Source organism: Zeus faber, assembly GCF_960531495.2.
Source record: "Zeus faber genome assembly, chromosome: 3".
NCBI lineage: Eukaryota > Metazoa > Chordata > Actinopteri > Zeiformes > Zeidae > Zeus > Zeus faber.
In genome coordinates, this window is record NC_137190.1 from 35,405,484 (window position 1) to 35,429,167 (window position 23,684).

Sequence of the window (23,684 nt, forward strand, 5' to 3'; positions counted from 1 at the left end):
CACTGTATCCATCCGTTTCATGCGTCAACTTCTCAAAGTAACTTGTTTATTCTTCCCCCACTGGATGTTTTGGGAGATCTTTCCTTGCCTTTGAGGGCTCAGGGTCAGGAAGCGCTGTCAAAATATCCTTCAAATGTTGACCTGCAGAGCCCTTCGAGACCGAAATCGGGTCCCTTAAGGCAGTGGAACTCTGTCACTGTCAATAGTGTATCATTATTCAGCATGTTTAACGCAAAAAGATAGAGAACTGAATAACAATGCGCAAAATAAAACCATTCAGTCAAAAAGTGAAGTTGATAAGCCGCCATTGCAATAGAGGTATATAAAAGTGTAGCAAGCATACATTTAGAGAGAAAAATAAAATGTGGTTACAAACCAATGGGGCAGCACACCTTAAATTGGCATAGAGAAAAGTCACAATGAAAGATGCAGTTATTTGCATATCAACTCAATCAAGACCTTAAGTGGTCATGCAAGGTGAGTCTGCGGCTGGGCATTAAAATGTGATTTTATTGAACAAATGTATGTATATGTAATGTAACCAGTATCGAAATGCTGACTTGCGTTTCACCCATCCTGGTATTTTAAGTATCTAGGAGCAGTGCCATGCCAGAGGCGTCGGGAGGAGTGTCTAATATGCATGTCTCTAGGGTGGGAGGAAACCAGAGCAAAGGCAGTGTGTTTGTACCAGTACAAAAAATTAGCGTTCCTCAATATTTGAGATGTATGTTGGTGCCAGGTGATGCAAGATGCCAGACTTTGGCGGTTATTTAGGACCATAGTAGTGCATCACATCAAAACACATTTGGCAATTTGCTTTCCCGTTATCACTAGCTTCTCTGTAAGGTAACCGCCCGGGTGTGTTTCCATTCTGCTGTTGAGGAGACGACTGGGGACCATGTGATGTAAAGGGCTAATCTCACAGCCACAACAACAGAGCGGCAGCGAGCAGCGCAGGGAGGGTGAAAGCAATGGATCTCACCAGGCCATAGCTCTTGCTTAGATAAATCCCCTGCTAATTAGATTAGAGCGAGCAAGCGAGCCCATCTAGACAGGTGCTCAGCCAGATCCCGCAACACACCGGCATCAAGACACTAACAGTTCTCTGACTCATGGCTGGAAGGTAAAAAGATACCCCGTGTGTCAGCCAAATGAGCCATAAGAAGATCTGGCTTGAACCGTAACATCAACAGGGAAATAAAAACGTGCAAATGAGCGTGTTTAACTGATGCTGTGATTTTCGGAGCCGACGAGTGGCTCTATCCTATACATCTAGCGTATTAACAGAGATTCAGGAGTCTGTGAGTGTGAACTGCATGGCACGACTTCACATACGATCTGTAGTCCAACAATCCAATTTTCAATTAACATGTGTCATGAGGTGCATTTGGATGATGGAATCCGCGCAACATGGATGACTGAAATATAAATATTGACATGAGATATGGGAAGTCCATAAAAATATAATCCCTTTAGCCCACAGCTTTCAATAAGACTAAGTATTATATTACACTATTCTATTTGTCTTGTGCCATCGATTGCAACAACACTAGACACAACATCTCATCTCACATGTTATTGAGATGCTTTTGCTTGGGCTTCATAAATACAAAAAATAAATAGAGGCCACTTACAATAGAATTAGCAGGTTTGAGCTATTTGGATAATTTTATGAATAAATGGTGTGATTGCAGTACCCTACTGAGAATCTGCTATTTCTATTACTGGACCCATTCAATTATTAACCGCATCCTCATTTTATTAAGTTATCTGGATGTGGCGTTTTAAGGCCGGTGTTAAATAATGTTGATGTCAGGTAGGGAATTTCCCTCCGAGCAGAGAGGACTCTCTCCTGATAAGGTGATTATACAGGAGGAACGAGGTGAAGCCCCATGGCTCAGTCTAGGGCGCCTGTGCAGAGGCGGAGAGCGGAGTGCCAGCAGGAAGGAAGTAGAGAAAAGCAGGGAGGAAGTAAGACATTGATTTCTGTCTTCCTCAGCCTAGCTTCCTGCCATCTGGAGCCCTGGCTTATTGTTCCTTGCAACATCATCACATCCTGCTGCTGCAGATGGACCCCTCCCCACCCACCCCCTCCAAAAAAATTTAAAATAAAAACATCAAGAGGGAGAGAGAGACATAAATATACATACATATTTATATTTCACATTAAATTATGAAATGCAATTTAATTTAAATACCTTAGCTATACATGTCAAGCATCACAATTAGACGACAGGGTGAAAGAATATGTAAAGGGGGGAGGTGGATTAAAGGAGAGCTGCAAACACTCACCCTGTGAAGTGTGACGGTGTGTTGTTCCCATATGACTGTTTCCTCCATTGCCGCACTCTGAAACACAAGGAAGAGGTCAACGTCGTCACACGGCTAAAACACGACTGAAGTTTTTGAGTTTAAACTTTTTTTTTCCATTTTTATTCCCAATGCAATTTTGCACCAATTAGCACACAGCATCTTATGAGCCAGTCAGCCAAAGTTGGACCAAACACTTGTAAAAGACATGATACCATATGAATCCCAATGGAAAAAATATTTTTACGCGTCTGTATGCTGTCCCCCACAGTCCATACCAGCTTCACGGAATAGCTTACGCAAGACTGGCCTGTTTCGAGTCTAACGAAAACGATATATATATATATTTTTTTTAGAATTAAATAAATAAATCACCTAATTCGTCCAACTGTGTCCCAGCATCCCATAACACCTTAACAGGGGGGAAAAAAAAATACCGGTTTCATGTTTGTCCACAGCCATTCACCAAATATTGCAACGTGATGGTGTCATGTAGTGTATTTACTTCAGAATTCTGAAATAAATTCTATAAAGCTGCTTTCACACGTGCACTCCAGACATTGTCCGGATAATCAGGTCCGGACATTGTCCAGATTTACCAATTCACACATGCAACAGACAACCAGAGATTGCCCTTGTCAGACGCCTTTAAGACCTGGAAATACTCTGTTTAGTTTTGACGAGGCTGGGTAGAGCGTGCAGGATGCAGGACGTGACGCAATGACGCAGTGGAGATTTACAGCACACCCAAGATGGCAGACAAGGCTACAGACTTATAAATAGTTGGGCTTTTTTTGTCCCGTTGAAACTCCATGTATTTGGACGTATTCGCAATATTAAAAACAGGGTCGAAAGGAATAATAAAGCAAGCAGAAAGGAGTATGAAGCAGCTACGCCCCGTGCACGAAGATCTGCACAAAGGTAAATAACTGGCGCATGACTGAGACATCATCAACACACCCACATGCTCACTGCGAATGATCCAGACAATTACCTGCTCTGTTCACACATGGACTCAATCTGACATTACGAGGACTTTGTACTATTTCCGGGGCAAATGATTCGGACATTTGTGTTCACACATACAGCTTATCTGGGTAATGTCTGAATAATTTCAGGTTTACAGTGCATGTGTGAAAGCAGCTTAAGAGTGATGGAATGAGAATTCCACAAGCACTACAGAAAAACACCCAATTCACAAGATGAAATGCTAGATTTTGTCATTTTGTCACAGACCATTGTCTCCAAACTGAATGCTTTTGTTTGTGGATGTGTGGTCGTTCATTGTATGCAAATCAAAACAATCATGACGTACCAATGTTAATTTGGTACACATCAATCATAATGTAAGGTATTGTGGAACAGCAAGGCCCCCTCCCGCTTGCCTCGATTTCAATTATTTCCATTTCCTCAGGTTTCCATGAGTAATGTGGATACTATGATATGACCAAGCAGAAACAGCTAACCAAATCCCCAGATTATATATACTGTAGCCTGGTATGACAACAACACTGACATAATAACATAAGATATTGCTCAGCTCTAGTTGAAAGCTTGTCAATCTGCAGGTAAGCAACTTTTCTACTAATACAGGAGGGAAGTGTTCCCTTTAAATGACTGCTTTTCTCCGAGACCCTCCAGCTGATAACGCCCTTCTGTCTGACAGGAGGGGACAGAAGCCACAGCTGCCTGGCTGCTAAAAAAGTGCTGACCAGAACCCACTGTGGAGCAGGGAGACAAACACTCTATACACACTATATGCAAGCACCCACCCACTCCAAGACTCGCAAATTACTATTCTTAAACCTCCTAAAACCTAGGCACCTTAACACCAGTCATCTTCAGCCTAATGACTCTCATTATAGACTGCACACAGTTTATGGTGGATCACTGTATTGCTGACTAACGATGGATGAAACCGAAATGACTGTTTGTCAGCAAACCCCAGACTAAAATGATTATTAACGGAGGGGGTCGTGTTCCAAAAAGGCTTTCTAGAATAAGGACACAGTGCACAGACTAGGTTTCGGCGAAAACCACATCCTGATCCAACTGATTTCTTTTACTGAAAACTACAGACAGAGTAGACTGTTGGTTTAGAGTTTTTACATTAGCTCCTGTCAGATATGGCTGTTGACAACAAATTTATGAAGTGTACATAATCTCCCATACAAATCAGCCTTTTTTGATTTTAATAAAATTTTCATATTTTAACTAGGTATTACACCGATACAAGTTCTGATGTACAAAAGAAGAATCATATTGATTTATGAAGCAAGTTTTATACCCCTGTTAAAGGGGACCTATTATGCTCCTTTTCAACAAGTTAATCACCGAAACGTGAGGTCACCAAAGCATGTTTTGAAGTTTTTTGCTGAAAATACAACTCAGATTATGCATTCAACATGCCTCCAAACCATCCTGTTCCAAGACGGGCTGTTTTTGTGGGTGAAGCCACCCTCCTGATGCACAGAGTTCGATGAGCTAATGGGGTTTGAGCATGGCTTTCGGGTCTTGTTGAATTTATCTGTAAACTTTCACTGATTTCACCTCATCAGTCCAGAAAAATGTGTTTCTGAACAAATTTGAGGCGAGAAATAAGCAATCCAGTTGCTAAATCAGCCTACGGTTGGCATCCGTTTGTTGGTTTGAGGCAAAATTGGGGGTTTGGGGTTCGGGTTCGGTTCTTGGCCCCAACTCAAGTTGCACACACTGCACTGGGACACCACATCCAGGAAACCTCAGTATTGCACATTTTATTTATTTTTTTCCCCCTTCCTCTTTTTAGAGAGAAGCCCACAGCCCAATTATTTTTGAAATACATTTCCATGTCTGCAGTTTCTTCATGGAGCAGTTGAAATTAATTTTCTTTAAAAGATTAGTGCTGGTTTCAAAGCCAACAAGAGAGCACTTCCCATGCTTAGCTCTTAGCTTCGATGGTAGCGGGTCCGTTAACTCCGGTGGCACTCCATTGGGTGGAGTTACTCAGATGGGGGGGCAGTTCTAATTCTAATGTGTCTCAATGTAACGTAGTACTGAGACACAAATCTGAATGGCTTGCTGAAACACATGTTTTCTGAAATATGCAACTCAGCTCTGATTAATATAGACTACAATATATCCTAATTTAATGAAATGCGATGCCTGACAGTCTGACAGATGATTCATGATAATTGAGATTTATCATCCAGCCCATGTCGAAACCTGTGGCTCTGTACTGCAAACACGGTTAAACTTTGACCTTGATACACATGGAGGCCCCTGTGCGGTGTTATTTATGTCTATAATTGGTACATAGTGAAGGGGGGGACAACTGTTCCTTCCAACTCCCACAGTCAGCTTGGTATTGTTTAGGGGGGCCTGACCCATTTAACCACCTCTGTCCGCCTCCTGTCTCTCCCTTTCCCAAATACACGCATTCCTCTGAAGCATCTTGTCAGGCTGGAGGGGTCGTACATCCATCCATGCGTTCATCCGTTCAGAAATCGAACAGTCTGGAGCAGACAGAAGGGCCTTGCAGAACCAAACAACAGCATGTGTCGGTCATGTGGCCAGACAGACAAGCAGGCGGTCGGTCAGGCAGTCAGGCATGGTGGCCTTGTCCTTGGACTGTCGGGTGATGTGAGGAAGCGAGCAAGGCAATTTCTGCCTCCTATCGGCTACATATACCTTAGGACAGGATACATAAAGCTGTGGCAGGAGCATGACAAAGTAAAGACCTTGATTTCACACACACACACACACACACACACACACACACACACACACACACACACACACACACACACACACACACACACACACACACACACACACACACACACACACACACACACACACACACACACCTCTCCCACTAGCAAAGCCATTGCCCACTCCATGTCAGAGTTGAAAGCTTGCAGCAGGTAGAGCTTTGTAATGTAACAGTTTTGTGTTTTGTAGCAGCAGCACTGAGAAACAAAACACTCATTTTGCATCACAAATCAAACATCAAGACTTTAGGCAATAAACTCTTTAGACTTTAGAGGCTATATTAATATCTATCGGCTTTGGAAGCAAGGGATTTTCTGGTCAGAAATCAGTCAATCAGTTAATGGTTATGTTCTGAAGACACCAAACTATCTGCACCGTACAGCAAAAGTAACAGATCAATGGCTTAATTTACAGCCTCCATGAGAGAGAAATTCACCTTTACGTGTATTTAATGCACAAGCGCCAAACAAAAGCCAGTAAGTATATTTTTCAGGAGTAGGCGTGCAGTAGGGTGGACCCAAAGGAAACACACTCCGATTAGCAAAGGAGTGAAGAGGGGTGACCATCATTATGAGATGGATCCATCTTTGTCAAAACAGGAAGTGACAGACGTGTTTGTGTGTGTGTGTGTGTCTGTGTGTGTGTGTGTGTGTGTGTGTGGGGGGGGGGGGGGGGGGTTGTGGTCTGGCAGGCTTCTGAGGTGCTGTTTACCACTCTGGGAGCTCAGCAGAGCCTCTCTGATGAGATTGTGATAGTAATTAATCACAGCACTGTGGAGCAGTGATTAACAACAGCAGGGCTGACAGAGTGTGAGGGGGCAGGCAAGGTAGAGGACACGGAGAGAGAGAGACCACGCGAGAGGTTATCCAATACAGTTCCCTTGTAAATAGTTTAGTTCTACATTCACTCTTAGTACTATGTGCGAGTGTGTATTTTGTGTATGGAAGAGCAACAAATCAATGGAACAATTTTGACCCTTAAGATGAAATAAACTAAGATTAAAGTAATAAAATAAATGTAGTTTATTGCTCCTGAGTGGGGGAAATTCAGGCATTGCAGCAGCTCAGTGGGCAACATGAAGTACAGAATGAGAGGTAACACAATAAATTCACAATAGACACATTAAAAAAAATGTATAAGTAATTATCTACAAATTAAAATATAATGTAATAAGTAATTAAGTAACAAAGTAATAATAAACAGATAGATAGTATTCAGTGTAGTTCATTTCAATTAAATTCAAAATAGAATAGCATATCAAATATAAGATGAGTGATAACAATAACAGCAGCATGTTTCTTAATAATTATTATTAAAGTGACCGTGCAGCAAAGGTGTCAATTTGAGAGTGGGAATGTGAGTGGGTGGATGGGAAGAGCTAGGACTGTTGGCTTACAACTTATTGCTACTATTTATTATGTATTTTTGACAAGACAGAAAGAGCTATATAAAGAAAGAGATGCCTAGTGAAAGTGCAGAGAAGAAGGAGAAGAAACAGTCTTTATTTATCACGCAACACACCACACTACAACACATGCTTGCACACACACATGCTTTGATGGTGGCCGGTGAAATGGATTCTCTGCTTTTGACCCATCCTTGGCTTGCCTTGGGGAGAGAGAGAGAGAGAGAGAGAGAGAGAGAGAGAGAGAGAGAGAGAGAGAGAGAGAGAGAGAGAGAGAGAGAGAGAGAGAGAGAGAGAGAGAGAGAGAGAGAGAGAGAGAGAGAGAGAGAGAGAGAGAGAGAGAGAGAGAGAGAGAGAGAGAGAGAGAGAGAGAGAGAGAGAGAGAGAGAGAGAGAGAGAGAGAGATGGCCCCCAGCGTGCTGAATACATCCAAGCTGACATAAAAGACCCATGGAGAGCTGGCCATGAGATGAGCTGCACAGCATCGCGCAGGACTCCACAACGCAGGCATGGCGGGCTTGTGCACATGTACCCAGTTCACCGGAAAAATAACTTCATCACTCTTTCACTCATCAAATAGGCAAATAACAGCAACGCTGAATTATTAACCATTACGATATTCAACACTGTATAATTGTAAATCATGACATCTGCGAATATATTCAGAATAAAGTTTGGTGCTTTGAACTGTATGGTAATTTAGTGTATATCAGACCAAAAGTAGTATTTTAAATAAAACTTTCCCTAATATTTCAGACCTTAGCGGGCCTTTAATCAGCTTAATTTCATAACGACACTATAAGAAGATACAATCTAAAATAAAGTGCAAACTGGTGACTCTCAGATGAACCCAGGATTAAGGCAGGATTTTGAATTAATAAGCAGATGTGAGATATATACAGTACACACACACACAGTATATACACATACATACATATTTGTACAGACAGACAGACAGACAGACAATATATATATATATATATATATATATATGTGATTGCCATGATCAAGTATGAGGCCATGGCGCCATGTTATCCTGCAGGAGTAAAGTCTCGGGAGTGTTTATTATCTATTACATTCCAGTAAAGAGAAAGAGAAAGAGAGCGAGAGCGAGCGAGAGAGCAAGCCAAAATTGTCCCTGGCAATCTTTTGCAAGTTTTGCTTCACCCTTTATTTGGCCGCCAAAATAAACATCTCTCAAACAACATCTCGCGTCTTGTATTCTGCTGGAGGAATGGAGAGGAGAACAGTCTGAACAAACAAAAGAGCAGGGCGATCGTGCTAGCCACCGCTCTTATCTAAGATGTGGGAAACAATAGCTGGCTTGATGTTGTGCGATCTGACGGCAGCGCAGTGTTATTTATACACTTGCATTAGTCACAACGGGGCTCCGGCCAGCGGGGCCCGGGGCTGGAGGGGGAGCAACGTAGCTTGGAGAGAGAAGTGTGCACGTGGGCATGCGTACGGTTAGCACAACATAGATGCACACACAAAGAAAAGCACAATCCAACACGACAACAACTTTTGATTCAAGTAGAGGTTTGCCATTTTCAACCCAGTTCCGGGGTTTAAAATGTTGCTTCCCATCATTTAGAACTGTTCATAAAACCTTGCTTGACACTTTACGACCAAGAAACTTATCACACTGCTGCAGTTTTACAGTGTGCTTAAATTATGTCCACCTTCTCTCTCCCCTCCCCCCCCCCCCCAACCGAGTGAATACAAGTCTGTGTTCACTCCGCCGTGTGTCATCCTATGCCAGCAATTTACAATTTGCACTTGTGAATTGTGACTGGCTGGCGTGCCTGCCAGTGGAGAAGCGCTTCAAGACAAACCTCTGAGGTTGCATATTTGACTCTTTTGTTAACGATAATTTAATTCCTTGTGCCTTATAAAATAATTTGTGAAGTGTACAGAAAAACAAGGGAAGCGTTGACTTTGCGAGAACCAGCCAGTGCTCTCATTGGCTGCTGTAGGCTTGGGCAGAGGCAGAAGAGCCTCTCTCCCTTGGTAGCCTTACCTCAATCATGACCGCTGCTAATTCTTCTAGACCGAATGTGTGAACTTCATTAATTATATGTTGTCAAATCAAAGCTTCTGGTTGAATCACCTTATCTTTGAATAAGTTAACTAGGGTTAAATGGGAGGAGTTTCAAATTTTATATTAACCTTTAAGAGTGCCGTGACCAGTGGACATGCTCAAAAGCAAAACATTGGACGTAGAAAAGACACAGCCTCCTGTGTGATTCAGTTTGTCCCTTACAAATACCTGAGTGAAGTAAACTCTTCCGTCTCACCGCTTTGTTGTGTGTGTCCATCTCTCTTTCTCACACGCACCCCCCAAATCCATCTTTGATACACTAATCCTTTAGCGGTGGGAATTGCAGGAGCAGTGAGCAGCAGACTTCAAACAACCACCACAACGAGAAGCTTGCACTGAGCTAGCTTTCACATAGCTGTGAATGTATGCACATAAGGCCTTTTGTGGCAGTGTGTGCGCTTACACAATTATCATGTTTTGCAACATTGAAGACAATACTGTTTTATGGTTTTAATTTTTCATCAATTAAATTTGAGAATTGTATTTTTCAGCTGTAACATCTCACAATAACAATGTTAGAGAAATGTCCTTTTAATGGAACATGTGTGACAAAAACATGTAATTTGAATGTAATTAATATGTCGGTAGTATAGTGTAATTAGCATTCGAAGAACCCTACACTGATCACAAAAGTTAAATATGATGACTTAATATCTTGGGTGAGATCAGAACACAGCATTCCATCACCAAGACCATTCTTACTCGACTCAGAAGATTCAACTGAAATTGAAGTGAAATGAAGATAGTGATTTCACTTTGTTTGTAATGTGAATCAATCTATTACAGAATAATGGACTAGTTTGTAGGTGGTCTGAACAACTAATAGACTAGTCTGTGTATACAAAAGTCAATAATCAACATAAGCACCTTTGAGATGTAGATCAAATGACTATCGAATAAATAACTATAGACAAAAATATAGATGCCCATTTTTAGTAGTCAGTGTAGGCCCTCACATTTAGAAGTTACAGTTACAAAACCTTTTTCAAGTGTAAATTCTGATGTTAAACAAATGCACCATTTTCAAGGCTGAGTCCTAACCGCAGCGACCCGGGTTCGATTCCGGCACGAGGCCCTTTGCTGCATGCAATCCCCTCTCTCTTTCTCCCCGAATAAAGCACAAAAATGCCAAACAAATATCTTTAAAAAAAAAAAAAAAAAAAAGGACTACAAAATAGACTAGACCGTGGTTTACTAGCAGCATTAAACGCTATGTGACTAATAAGGAGTCGCAGAGTTGAGAGGCCGCATCCAGCTTTCACCGTCGCCAAGTTAAATGTATCTACGGCAACCGAATCTCGTCTCTTGTCTGCACTCATGGGAGAAAGTCAGAACCACAGCGACTAATGGCCAAACCACAGACTGAAGCAAAGACACTGACAAAGTGCATTCATGCGTTTAATTTTAGAGATGCAAACAAAAATGTTAACGTAATGATTAAAGGCATTGACCAGAGTCTGTGATTGTACAAGAGCTGTGATAAGAAGCGCGAGACCAATTACAGTAAAAATATGTTTACTGTATACTTGCATATACATACTATACAGCTATGTGTATATAATAATAAACCTTATTATGTGAAGCACTTTTCTTAACAAAGTGCTTCACAGATAATAACAGCACAGATAAAAACAATACAGATTAAAAGAACAGTAACGGCATAAAGTGCATTACAGTAGTCCAGGCAGGAGAAAATAAAACCATGAATAACTTTGTGCAAATCCACTAGAATGATCTGATTTTGGAAATGTTCTTTAGCTAAAAGAAGCAAAACCGCAAAACATTCTTATCATCACCTTCAAAACAGAGATTTCTGGCAGCCTGCTTAATATTTTTGGTCAGTGAACCAATGTTACTGTGAAGCAAGTTGGTGAAATGTGTTTGACCAAAAACTACGACCTCAGCTTTATGAACATTCAGTTTTAAAAAGTTTTGGGAAATCCAACATTTTATATTACCAAGGCAGGCCATGAGTTATTAGACTGGAGAGGAACATATTGTGTCATCAGCATAACAGTGATGGGAAACACCATCGCTCTGGATGATCTGGGTAAGCATGTATATAGAAAACAATAGAGGGCCAAGAATGGACCCTTGAGGAACTCCACAGTTTAAATCAGCAACAGAGGAACTGGCATTTGCCATCACAATGGAAATGATTATTGGACAGGTATGAACATAGGAGTTGTAGAGGAATTCCCTTTAGACTAACCCATGTTTCCAGACGATGCAACTGCATCGAACGCGGTGCTCAAATCTAAAAGCACAAGGAAAGAGCAGTCCCCTCTATCTGCTGTTAACAGTAGGTCATTAGAGACCTTCACAAGTGCTGTGTGTGTGTCTGTGCTGTAGGGAGCTCTAAAACCTGATGAAATGACTTTCTCCAGTACCTTAGATAAAAAAAAAGATAGATTAGAAATTGGTCTGAAACTATTGCGTGATAGAGCATCCAGATTCTTTTTTTTTTCCAGAAGCAGTTGAATAATTGCATGTTTGAAACTGTTTGGAAAGTTGCCAAAGGTCAGAGAACTGTTAATAATCAATAAAATAAAAGGACGACAGTGGGGAAAAACCCTTAAAAACATGGTTGGGATAATATCTAAAACACAGGTGGAGGACTTCATTTGAAAAAGGAATTTACCGAGTGCTGAGATTTTAGTAGTTTGAAACTTGGTGAGGGAAGCAAAGTTAAAGTTGATGTAGATGCAATGTAGATGTCGTGGATGAGGTGATATGTATTGTGTATCTATATGTAGATGGAATTGTTTGACAAATATTTTTCAGATATGTATGATGAACATGGATGGGCATATACAGTGGATTTTCTCGTTCATGTGATGGGAGAAGAGAGGGCTGCACTATATGTGTGTACAAGTCTAGCTACTGGGACTATGAAGATGCACAGTATCAGTCAGCGGTGATGTGCTGACACACTCAAAATCGCTGAAGTACACACACACACACACACACACACACACACACACACACACACACACACACACACACACACACACACACACACACACACACACACACACACACACACACACACACACACACACACACACACACACACACACACAGTTAAGAGGCCATGCGTGTGTTTTAAAAATAAATAATAATAGATCATTATTATCCCCACGTTGCTCAACGGGTGCCATGCCATTGTTCCAACAGCCCATAATTCCGAAACACCAATAATGTCCTCTTGGACTGAAAGCCCATTTGTCCTTGTCATTCTGCATAATATTCCATGTGCTTCTGTCTGCATATAAAAAAACAACAAATAATAATAGGGCTCTGGACCAGAGACTAATAATAATAATAATAATAATAATAGTGACAAGGCAAAACAGTGTTGTCTTTAGCCAGAGCCTTTAACTACCAGTCTTTATAAATTTATTAAAAGCTCTCTTTATGAAATGAAATACAATTGAATAGCTTATATTCACAGATCAGACCTATAGGATTGTGTCTATACATCCATGTGTTTCTAGTTTTTGTGAAAAATGGCCAATTGTTTCAGTGTAGTCTGGGAAATTTTCAAAAAATACCACACCATATATTTTGTGCTGTTTTCTTTTTTTGATACTTTTATTTTTAGTTTTTGTATGGACAGAGAACAGGTGGAGTCTGGGACAAAACAATACAACCAGTAAAATAACAATGCACAGGCACAGTTAATAATGTCAAAGTTCAAATTGTTCGAGTATAGATAAGGACGAGATGATTACTCCCATTCTTCCCGGTATTTATCCCCCTTTGCCTTTTGAAGTCGAAGGGTGAAAATCATTTGAGTGAATCCATTGAGTGAATAGAGTTGATTATTTTGGTGAAGCCCTTTTATAGTATGTCTGCAATGATGCCTTTAGTATTTTTTGTAATTATAAGCATCAATAAAACACCAGACCTTTTCATCCTCAGGCTATGTTGTAATGTAGGCCTACCTCACAGCCACTCATTGTAGGCTGAAGGGTGCTGATGTTCAAAGTAAATTATAGCTAAAATATAAAAAGAATAAATAAAACCTGACTCATTATCCTTCCACCATGTTGTGCATTTTTGTGATTGTGGTTACTAAATGGTGGCCCTGCCAATACCAGCTTTATCTTTCCTCATCTGTCCATTGTTATCATTTGTTAGTGGTCTATTAAGTTAAATAGGGAAAAGGCCTATATTGGTTGGTAATAATACTATGGTTTCACCACCAGGGGAGGGAGTGTGAGTTATTGTTTAGAGTTCAGAAGTCTTGACAGATTTTGCTGGGTAGGGCCTAAATTATGTTTGGAGACGGGGGCGCATTTTCAAGATCTCGCCTAGGACACACACACACACACACACACACACACACACACACACACACACACACACACACACACACACACACACACACACACACACACACACACACACACACACACACACACACACACACACACACACACACACACACACTATCAGAGGCACAGAAATGTTCCATAACAGTCAGGCTAGGAATAAAAACACAAAACCTATAATCCTGGCTTTTGGATTAAAATGTTAATCTGAACCATGTTTCCCCTCAGAAGTCCTCTGCCTGCTGCCTGCATTGAGGCTGATGCAGCACTGGACGGATGGATGAACTGACAAGTCAGTCACCACAGCTTTCTCCCAGAGACTGAAATGATGTTGAAAAAACTCTAGTAAACTGATAACTGTCCTTTTCTTTGCTTCTTGTTCTGAATTTCTTTTTAAGTGTTCTGCTTCATTGTGAGTGCACCGTGTCAGTTTTCTTTACTTTTCAGTATATACCATCTGACTTTCATTACAAAAAATAAAAAAAAATTCACACACCAAATTAGGGCTGCACAATAAATTGTTTCAGCATCGTGCACACACGCAATAGTCATGCATTGCAGGATATGTCATGTAAAGTAAGGCAAATTAACTCAAAAATGTCATGCTATAACTTTTTTGCTTGATACAAAAGGAAAACTCGACCAGTTCTTATTTTCCATGACTAATCTAAAAGAGAATCCTGTTTGATAGAACATAATTTATTCAGATTTAATGAGCAAGGAACAGAAGAAAAACACAGAAAAGGACAATTTGGTTGCAAAAAGAAAAGCAATGTCAGTTGTATGGAATTATTTTGGCTACAAAAAGGATGATGTTGACCAAAAACAGGTCCTTGACAGTGCCTTGCAATTTGTTTGATAATTTAAATCGGCACCACAAAGCGTTGTATGACAAGTGCAAAGCCAGATCTGAATGCCATCCATAGCAAAAAACTATTACAGATGCCTTTGCCAGTATAACACCATATGAGAAAGGTTCCAACAGAAATCAGTGATGCGATAACTTTCACTTTGCAAGACATGCTACCAATTACAGTTACCAACAAGCGGTATGTAATGCCACCACACACCTATTTTTCTCAAGTTGCCATCCCAGAGCTGTACAAGAAATACGAGGCACAAGTTGAAACAGAGCTGTCACAAGTGTAATATTATGCAGCCACGGCTACAGCAGCTACAGCAACAGACTTATGGTCCACGGAGCCCTGAATAACTCTGACCGTCAACTTTATTAATGAGGACTTCCAACTGAAAAGTCACTGTTCGCACACGGCATTTTTCCCCAGAGGATCATGCAAGTTAGAACATCGAATGGGGATGAGAGAAGCGGGGGCTGCTTGGGGCCTAGACGAGAGACATCAAGTCTGAAAAACAGCAGAAATGCGGCAGACATGGTGAAGGCTTCCGCCCTGAACAAGTGGACCAGACCGCAGTACTTCGGCCAGACTGCATCTTGCATTTAGTAAGTTATGCCCATGCTATAATTACAAAGCTGTTTTACTTCACAACCTCTCCTGAAATACAACAGGGTTTTTTTTGTTTAATCCGTTTCATAACTGTTCGTTTTATAAGCAATTAATTGTTAAATGTTGTTGAATTAATTTCAAACTGGAGGGCACACCCCTAATGTAAAACTCATGAGACAAGTTATATTCTTTGAGAATGATATTATAATACTATATCGCCCAGCCCTACTGTATAGACCTGGTATGTTCCTAGAGCAGGGGTCCCAAACTCGCGGCCCGCGGGATGATATTTTGTGGCCCCCTACTTGACAACAAAGTTTAGTGTTAGTGCGGCCTAGTTCTCACACGCACCTTTTTGCCGAGTCGTTGCGCCAGTCGTTGCCCTGGGTGTTTTATATTTTTTTTATCACTTATGGGCTACCATAGCTCAGGCTCGTGACAGCTTCCGGTGGTGTTTGTTGATAAGTTAGCCAACGCGTTAGTCACTTGGTTGAAACATGATTCCGGAGTGACACTAAGTGGAAGGAAAATATATCCTGTCACCCAGTGCAAGGTACAGGGGACTTAGGAAGTGGGCGGACTCAACAAGAGTAATCAGTGACCTAATTATTTTTTTTATAATCTTTTTTTATTTATTTATTTTTTATTTTTTAATTAAAATAATATTTACTTTTTATTATTCAATTTGTGACAAGGTGTCGTCACTCCAGAACAAAGGCAAAGTGTATATTAAAAGCCTGCTCAGGTGTTAACCCAGGTTATTGTAGTTTTAATACTCCTATTACTACATAACATCATATAACACAGTCAATTAATTCTATTATATAATTATAGAACCCAGAATCGCGATTGTGGCGCCTCCCCTTGCGGCTGCCTGCGCGAGCACCTTGTGTGGATTACGCACATTTTGATATTTTTTAGTATTTTTGGAGCTTATAGAGCTTATTGTGCGTAATCACCGGATGTCATGACATTTCACTGCATATATGTATGACCGTATGTATATGTATGTGACAAATAATCTCTTGAACTTGAACTTGAACGGGTTTTCATATATGTTTAGAACATGTTAAGAAAGCATGAAAAAACTATACATTTCATCTTAAAATAACATGTAGTTTAATCACAAAAACATTGTATTATGAGCACTTTTGTTCAAAACATAAAAATATGTATAACATTTAATGTGTACTTTGTTTTGTTTTTTCCCTTATGTCATGGGCGCACTTTACGACTTTCAAAGTCATCAGATCACTGTTCACACTACACAACTTTCTGTCTTGTGATCGGAAATCTTGATGTCATTGTGGTTTCACACTACATGACTGATTGGCGACAGGGGGCCACACATTACAAGATCTTTCACCAGGCAGAATTTAAATAAGAAATATATTAAAAACCTAGCGTAGAAAAGCAAAATAGGTATGTTGTGTGTGTCTGGCTGCTGCTCCGCAGCACTCCCGCCTCAACTCCTGCCCAACTCTCCCCACTCCGTGTCTGCTCTCACTGGCTGGCTATAGCTCACTGCGTCACTACCGAGTCGAGCCCAACAGGACCAGATCTTAAACCTGCTTGATATCTCGCCGGCGTCTGCGAGCCGATGGCAGCAGTCTGATGGCATTGTAACCAGTTCACACCACCCGCTCGTCGCTCACGGGAGTGCGCCATTATTTTCCTCTGATCTAGGGCTTTGCTCAGTGATCACCAAAAACCTGTCGGCATTAGAAAATGTAATATAAAAGGAAGGACACATCCATCATGCTGCATCAAGAAGCTGGTGAGTAACTTCTCTCACAGCTGGAATGCCAGAGGTGCTCTTGAAAAAGCCCAGAAGGAACTCAACCTACCATCACATTCCCTCGTGTCAGAATGCCAAACAAGATGGGGTCCCAGACAGGTCATGATCAGCAGGATGCCAGAGCAGCAGAAGGCTTTAACTTAGGTCCTGTCTGAGGAAAAGAAGGTGCAGCATCTAATTCCAACCTGGCCAGATAAAGATGTCCTGGAATGTGCAAGTCACTGGGCCCACTGCTGGACTTCACAGATGCACTTTCAGGGGAAGACTACGTTACTGACTCCTGTGTGCCAGTTCTTCAACTCTTAAGGACTGTAATGCTGCTAATGCAAGAGGAAGACACAGACCTGACCAAGAAGTTGAAGAACGATATGTTGGACTAAATCAACTAGAAATAAAAAGATGAAGCTAGTCAGGAAACTGCTAGATATGGCCTCTTGTTTGGACCCCCGTTCAAGGTGGACTTCATCAGTGCAGACAAAAAGCCCTAAGTCAAGGCAAGCGTGACAGAGATGACAAAATGCCAGGAGACATCAAGCTGCAGCACTGAAGTGGAGCCAAATATTGCTGACACGTCCCAGGCAAAGAAGTCCCCGGGAAGTTTCTTTAAACAGAGCAGAGCTGCAGCAAAGGGTGATTCCTCTCTGACCCATAAGGGTGCTGTGGAAGCTGAGTTAAACAACTACCTGCTAACACCTTCCATAGACAAAGAGGAAGATCCATATACATGGTGGAAAACACACAAAGTAAATTTTCCACAACTCGCCGAGCTTGCTCACAAGTATCTATGCATTCCTGCTACAAGCTCCCCCCCAGAGAGGCTTTTCAGTGTAAATGGTAACATCCTCACTTGCCAATGTTCTTGTGTCAGGCCTGCAATGGTGTATAGACTGGCATTCTTGGCCAAGAAACATCTAAGCTTGAGTGAGCAATGAATACAGATGCTTGAAAAGTCAATTACATTTTACAAAATTATGCAACAGTTAACTTGTGAGAAAGAAATTGCTAGAAGATTTGCCAGAATTTACTAGGTATTCTGTTAAGAAAGGAACAACAATTAAAAAATGTTTGATTTCATCTTTATTTATTTAGCCATGATGACCAACACTTGGTTTTACTTTGGCACTGTTGCTAAGAAAAATTTATTTTTTTTTAAGGTTTTTGAAACAAAATGGTTCTGTGTTAATATTTGTTATTTATTTCAAGTTAATATTGTTATTTATAACAAGTTCTTTGTTTTATAACAAATTATATTTATTTGAAGTTGTATTTTTGTCGACTACTCACGGGGCCAGTGTATAGCTGCTCTTGTATTTTTATAATTTTGTTTAAAAGATGTTTACTACTTGCTTGTTACAAAAAGAGGTTTTAATTGTGGAACAAACGTTAAATGACCTATTTTGTCTATCATGTTGAATCTCTAATGTGATAAGGAAGCTTCTTTAGTTTAATGCTCTGTTTTAACCTGGAGTACTTTGCATTCCGGAACCTCCCTTTTAGACACCACCCTTCTTGATTCACTAATGGAACACCCAGGAGTGGGATATAGGCCAAAGACCAACATCCAAACAATGGAGACTCAATGCGTCCCTCCTTAATGATGAAGAATAGACCTCCTTCATCACAGACAAGCTCAAGAAATATCTAGATACTAATACCTCATCTGAAACATCACCCCTTATACTGTGGGACAGTGCTAAAGTATACATCAGAGGCCAAATTATTTCATTTAATTGTGCTAGAAAATGAAAGAAGGATAATAAACAGTGAGAATTGGAAGATAAATCAAAAGAGTTAGAACATAAATATACACAAACTACATCGATCAGTCTCATGAATAATGAGACTTTGAGAGTGAGAATGAGCTAGAACTTAATAGTCTACTATCAGATAAGATTAAAGGAAGCTTAAGATTCCCTAATAAAGACATTACGAATATGGCAAAGGGCAAGAAGATTATTGGGGTTTATATTGAGAAACAACAATCTTCTAATAAAGTACAGAGAATAAAATCAAAAGCACATTTGTTACAAAACCAGATAAAACAGCAGAATCCTTTGTAGAGTTTTACAAATCTTTATAGAAGAATACGGACACTTGTTTCGATGATCCAGAACTCGTAGTTTCTATATCACCTAAAATTAGCCAAATTTTACGGAATCAATGGCTAAGGAGCTAGATGGGCCAATTATGGAATGGGAGATCACACAGGTGATCACTCAAAAACAATAAGAGCCCAGGGCCAGATGGATATATTAATGAATTTTACAAAACCTTTAGACTTGTTGTCTCCCCTGTTATTTAAAGCATACCATAATGCATTAGAATCGAAGAATATGGCACCATCTTGGGTAGAGGAAACTATTGTGGTAATACATTAAGAGGTTAAAGACTCTGAATGTCAGTCCTATAGACCAATATCACTGCTGAACGGGGATCTGAGTATACTAACAGCAATCATGGCTAGATGATCGATTAATCGATGATTAATCAGATAATCACTCAAATTATTCATCCCGACCAGACCGAGGTTATCAGTGGAAGATACTATGGAGATAATTTACAATGTCTACTAAACATAATATCCCATCAAAAAGATGAGAAATCAGAATCAATGATTATATCCCAAGATGCCCAAAAGGCATTTGATCGGGTATCACAGCAATATTTATTCCAAACATTAAAATGGTTCAAATTTGGCCCTAACATTATAAATTGGATACAAACACTCATCTCTGCAGGCTGCTGTCAAAGTCAATGGTTATAGATCAGGGAGATTCACATTGGAACGTGGATGCAGACAAGGCTGCTCTCACCCATGCTGTTTGCTATTAGTATTGAACCGCTGCCCCCCCCTATTAGAGATGATAATGAAATTGAAATTGCAATAAATAAAGAACAGCATAAATTAGCACTTTTTGTGGATGATGTGTTATTGTATTTGACAGTATTACTCAGGATACAAGGTAAATGTGGATAAAACAGAGGCCAATGATCTCAATGGCGGGATCCCACAAAGGGTAAAACTTCAGAGTGGATACCTGGGCATATATATCCCCCCATCTCTACTAAATTTGATGCCAATTATAGTTAAATAATTCTGTGCATTAGTAGTGATTTGGAACAATGGTCTATGCTCCCTCTTTCTATTCTGGGTGGCATTGAAAGTATTAGAATGAATGTTCTTCCCAGACTACATCATTAATTTCAGATGCTATTTATAGAAATTCCAAAGATCAACTTTTGATAATTTGGTAAAATAATTTCGAAATTCATACAGAGAAAAAGCGCCCTAGAATTAGACTTAAAACTCTACAGCTATCTAAGCCAGGTGGAGGCCTTGAACTCTCAAACTTAAAATATTATTTATGGGCTGCTCAAATGAATCCTTTGATAGTGTGGATTCAGAATGACACATACAAACGCTGGTTTAATATTGAAAATAAATATGTGCCCAGAGCCCCTACAAATCCTACCTTATTTAGATGCCCCTATAAACTAATTGCAGACTGGACTAAAAAAAATCTTTTGGGCTACTGAAGCAAATCTCAGGTGAGGTTTGATGAGCAGAGGTTTATAACCCAATGGCACTCAGTCCTCCTGACTAACTCTTACTTTTACACTCACTCCATACACACATTACATACCATCTCTTATCAGAGTAAATGTTGCATGTCTGTATTTTCACCTCTGCTTTTATACTTTGGACAGTGGACAATTACTATTATAATTTTTTTTTCTTTGACGGATTTGTTTATTTATATATAGGAGTAGATATTGATGCCTTTCTGTGTGTGTTTCTTGCTTAATAATTATAAAGGAATAAAAGAAAAATAAAGTAATTGAATATGAACATATTGTAATGTTGTGGATGAAAACTAAATAAAAATTTAGTAAAAATTAATAAATAATGAAGAATAGCGCTTGCCTGCTTTTGTGTTTGGTGCGTTGAATCCAACTGTATAGCATCAAAGATCAAAAAATAATGGTTTGCACTCAAAATTAAGTCTCCAGAGTAAAAAGTCATTTTTCAACTTTTTTTATTATTATTTTTATTTACTATGCAGATACTACTCCCCTACAGAATCACCACCACCATTCTAGAATCGCTAATTCTTTTTAAAGAAAGAATTATCTTAGAGCTTTTCAAGTCACCTAGTGAAAATTCCTGTATTTTATCATATCGCAATAGACTGTATACAGCAGAAAAAAAAGTATTGCAAACAACCAAACAACTTCCAGACAACGCATCCATATAACACATTTTCAAACCAATTCTGAAATTGAAACAATAGAATTGCATCGGAGTATTGATTGTTCTATCCCAGCACTTTTATCATAAGAAACTGTAAGTTGCAGGACTGTTTGTTTGGCACTCTCGACATGACAGCCCTCTGGCTCAAAGACGGCCCCTCAGACCATATTCCTATATTGCATACATGTGTAGTCTTGAGTCAGAGGTTCATCTGGGCCTTTAGCAACAGGTGCTCCATCGAAGATTGGGAGATTTGTTTTTTCTGGAGCCCATATTGAGCACAGTACAGTACAAGCTATGCTGCGGGGCTGTGTGGGGCTCCACTGACCCAGACACACAGCTACACTAGGCTCCAACAAGCTAGGCTATGCTGGTGTAGACTCTCATGAACAAGAGCTCCGAGGCAAAGTCATTGCAACTCAACCATACTAACCTCCACCCCAACCGCGGCCCCCCATTCCACTTCTAAAGCCACATATTCTCATTTTGTATTGAAATATCAATGAAGCTTCAATATAATATGGCAGGGTTGGGAGAGTTGGTGTATTGGGTGTACAGTGGCATAGAATCATATCGGCGCACCTAAAGTGAATTGGTTTACAGGTTACAAATATCAAGACAGTTACTAGAAGTAGCAGACCTTGTTGTCACATCTACTACAGAATCAAAAGTCTGAATCAAAAGTCAAGAGGTACTATAATACCCCTTTCCCACTGGCCCAAATATCCGGTAACACCCAATAATATTCTGCTGTCATGTTGGGTCGTTCATGAACAATCTGATTCTTTTGAGTGGCTCAAAATACTTTATTTTCCAAGTTTTACATCGTTGTTTGTTTAAGTTGCTGTCTCCTCTATTGTTTTGTTCCCAATCACACTGGAACCAGGACGCACCCCTTTTCCCATGTGTTTGTGACATTGTATGTGATGCACCAGAAAATAAACGGCAATTCTCCTAGAAATGGGAAAGGTGTCATCCACCTATTTTTAACAGGTTTAAAAACCCCGGGTAAACAGGCTAATTTTGGTGTGAAAACAGCATAACAGGCAGTTTTCAAGAATAGTTAGCATTACCGCAGTCACGTCTTGTCCCTGTCAGTCTCTCGGTCAGCTTGGATTTAAAGCTTTAGGACAATATCTAGGATGTTTGGTGTCCGCCAAACACAGGGTTGGGACATTCCCGACACAGGAACCTTTGCCTACATATTGACTTCTACACACAGGAACTTTTAAACTTTTAAAAGAACAAAGACACCTTCCTTCCTGTGACAGCAAATGTAAAATGTCAACACTGCTCCTAGTTTATACACTCCTGAGTTTCAGATATGAGCACACACAAACACATATTAACCCAATATACACACACACCCCTTAGGTGCGACTGTGCAGTGCAGCTAGGTCACAAGGACGATAAACAGAGCCCAACAGGGGAACATCTAGGTTCACCCAATCACTGCACGAGCAACTATCAACGCTGTCGACAACCCCTCCACCCTCTCCCCGCCCCTGCTCCAGCACTCTGTGGAGGAATGTGCTGATAAGGAGGACAAACCCAAATTCTCTCTCACTCTGTCTCCCTCCTCCCGTACAGATGCGAGCGCTTTCTCTCATGATGTTGACACCACACACTCCGAGAGCTTCATTCAAATTACTCATTGACATTGCTCCATGAGACAGAACAGAACACACTCGCATTGAGCCAACGCACAGATGCAACCCACACCGAATAGAAAATACCAACAGCGCCTCAGGAAGTCTGCCAATCAAGGGGGTTTGCCGAGGTGTCACAGAGTAAGACAAACAGCCCGAACTGGATGATAGTGGAAAATCCCTAGAATAAGCATCCCATTTAAACAGTCCATTTACCAAGAATGGAAATATAATTATAATAATAATAATAATAATAATAATAGTCATAATAATAATAATAGCAACCTCTTCCTAAAATTCCCTAGATTCTACCTCATATGGGCAGCCAGCGAGCACACAGAGAACACATAGTTAAGAAATAGGTCTGGGTTAAAAAAGTGATACTGATACAATTAATTTCTGAATCTATAGGATTATTGTAATATAACTTTTGGTTGGAAGTTATACAACATCTCCACCAATCCACGCAAATCAAATGCCACAAAAATTATAAATTCATTTATATCATAATATTTACAAATATAATATCTAATTTCTGCATTATACAAATCTTGAAATTCTCATTAGTATAAACTGTCAATACATCGATATAGAATCATATATTGTCAGCCAT

The 23,684-nt window shown here is 40.2% G+C and overlaps 1 protein-coding gene across 7 annotated transcripts in view; it reads right to left on the reverse strand.

The window, feature by feature from the left end:
- Positions 1–23,684, reverse strand: part of tjp1a (tight junction protein 1a) — an 80,286-nt gene that overhangs the window by 46,640 nt on the left and 9,962 nt on the right. For all 7 annotated transcript variants that reach the window (XM_079998152.1, XM_079998151.1, XM_079998147.1 and 4 more), the window contains exon 2: positions 2,293–2,349. In XM_079998152.1, the coding sequence (XP_079854278.1) occupies positions 2,293–2,349 (57 nt within the window). The remainder of the gene's footprint in view (positions 1–2,292; positions 2,350–23,684) is intronic.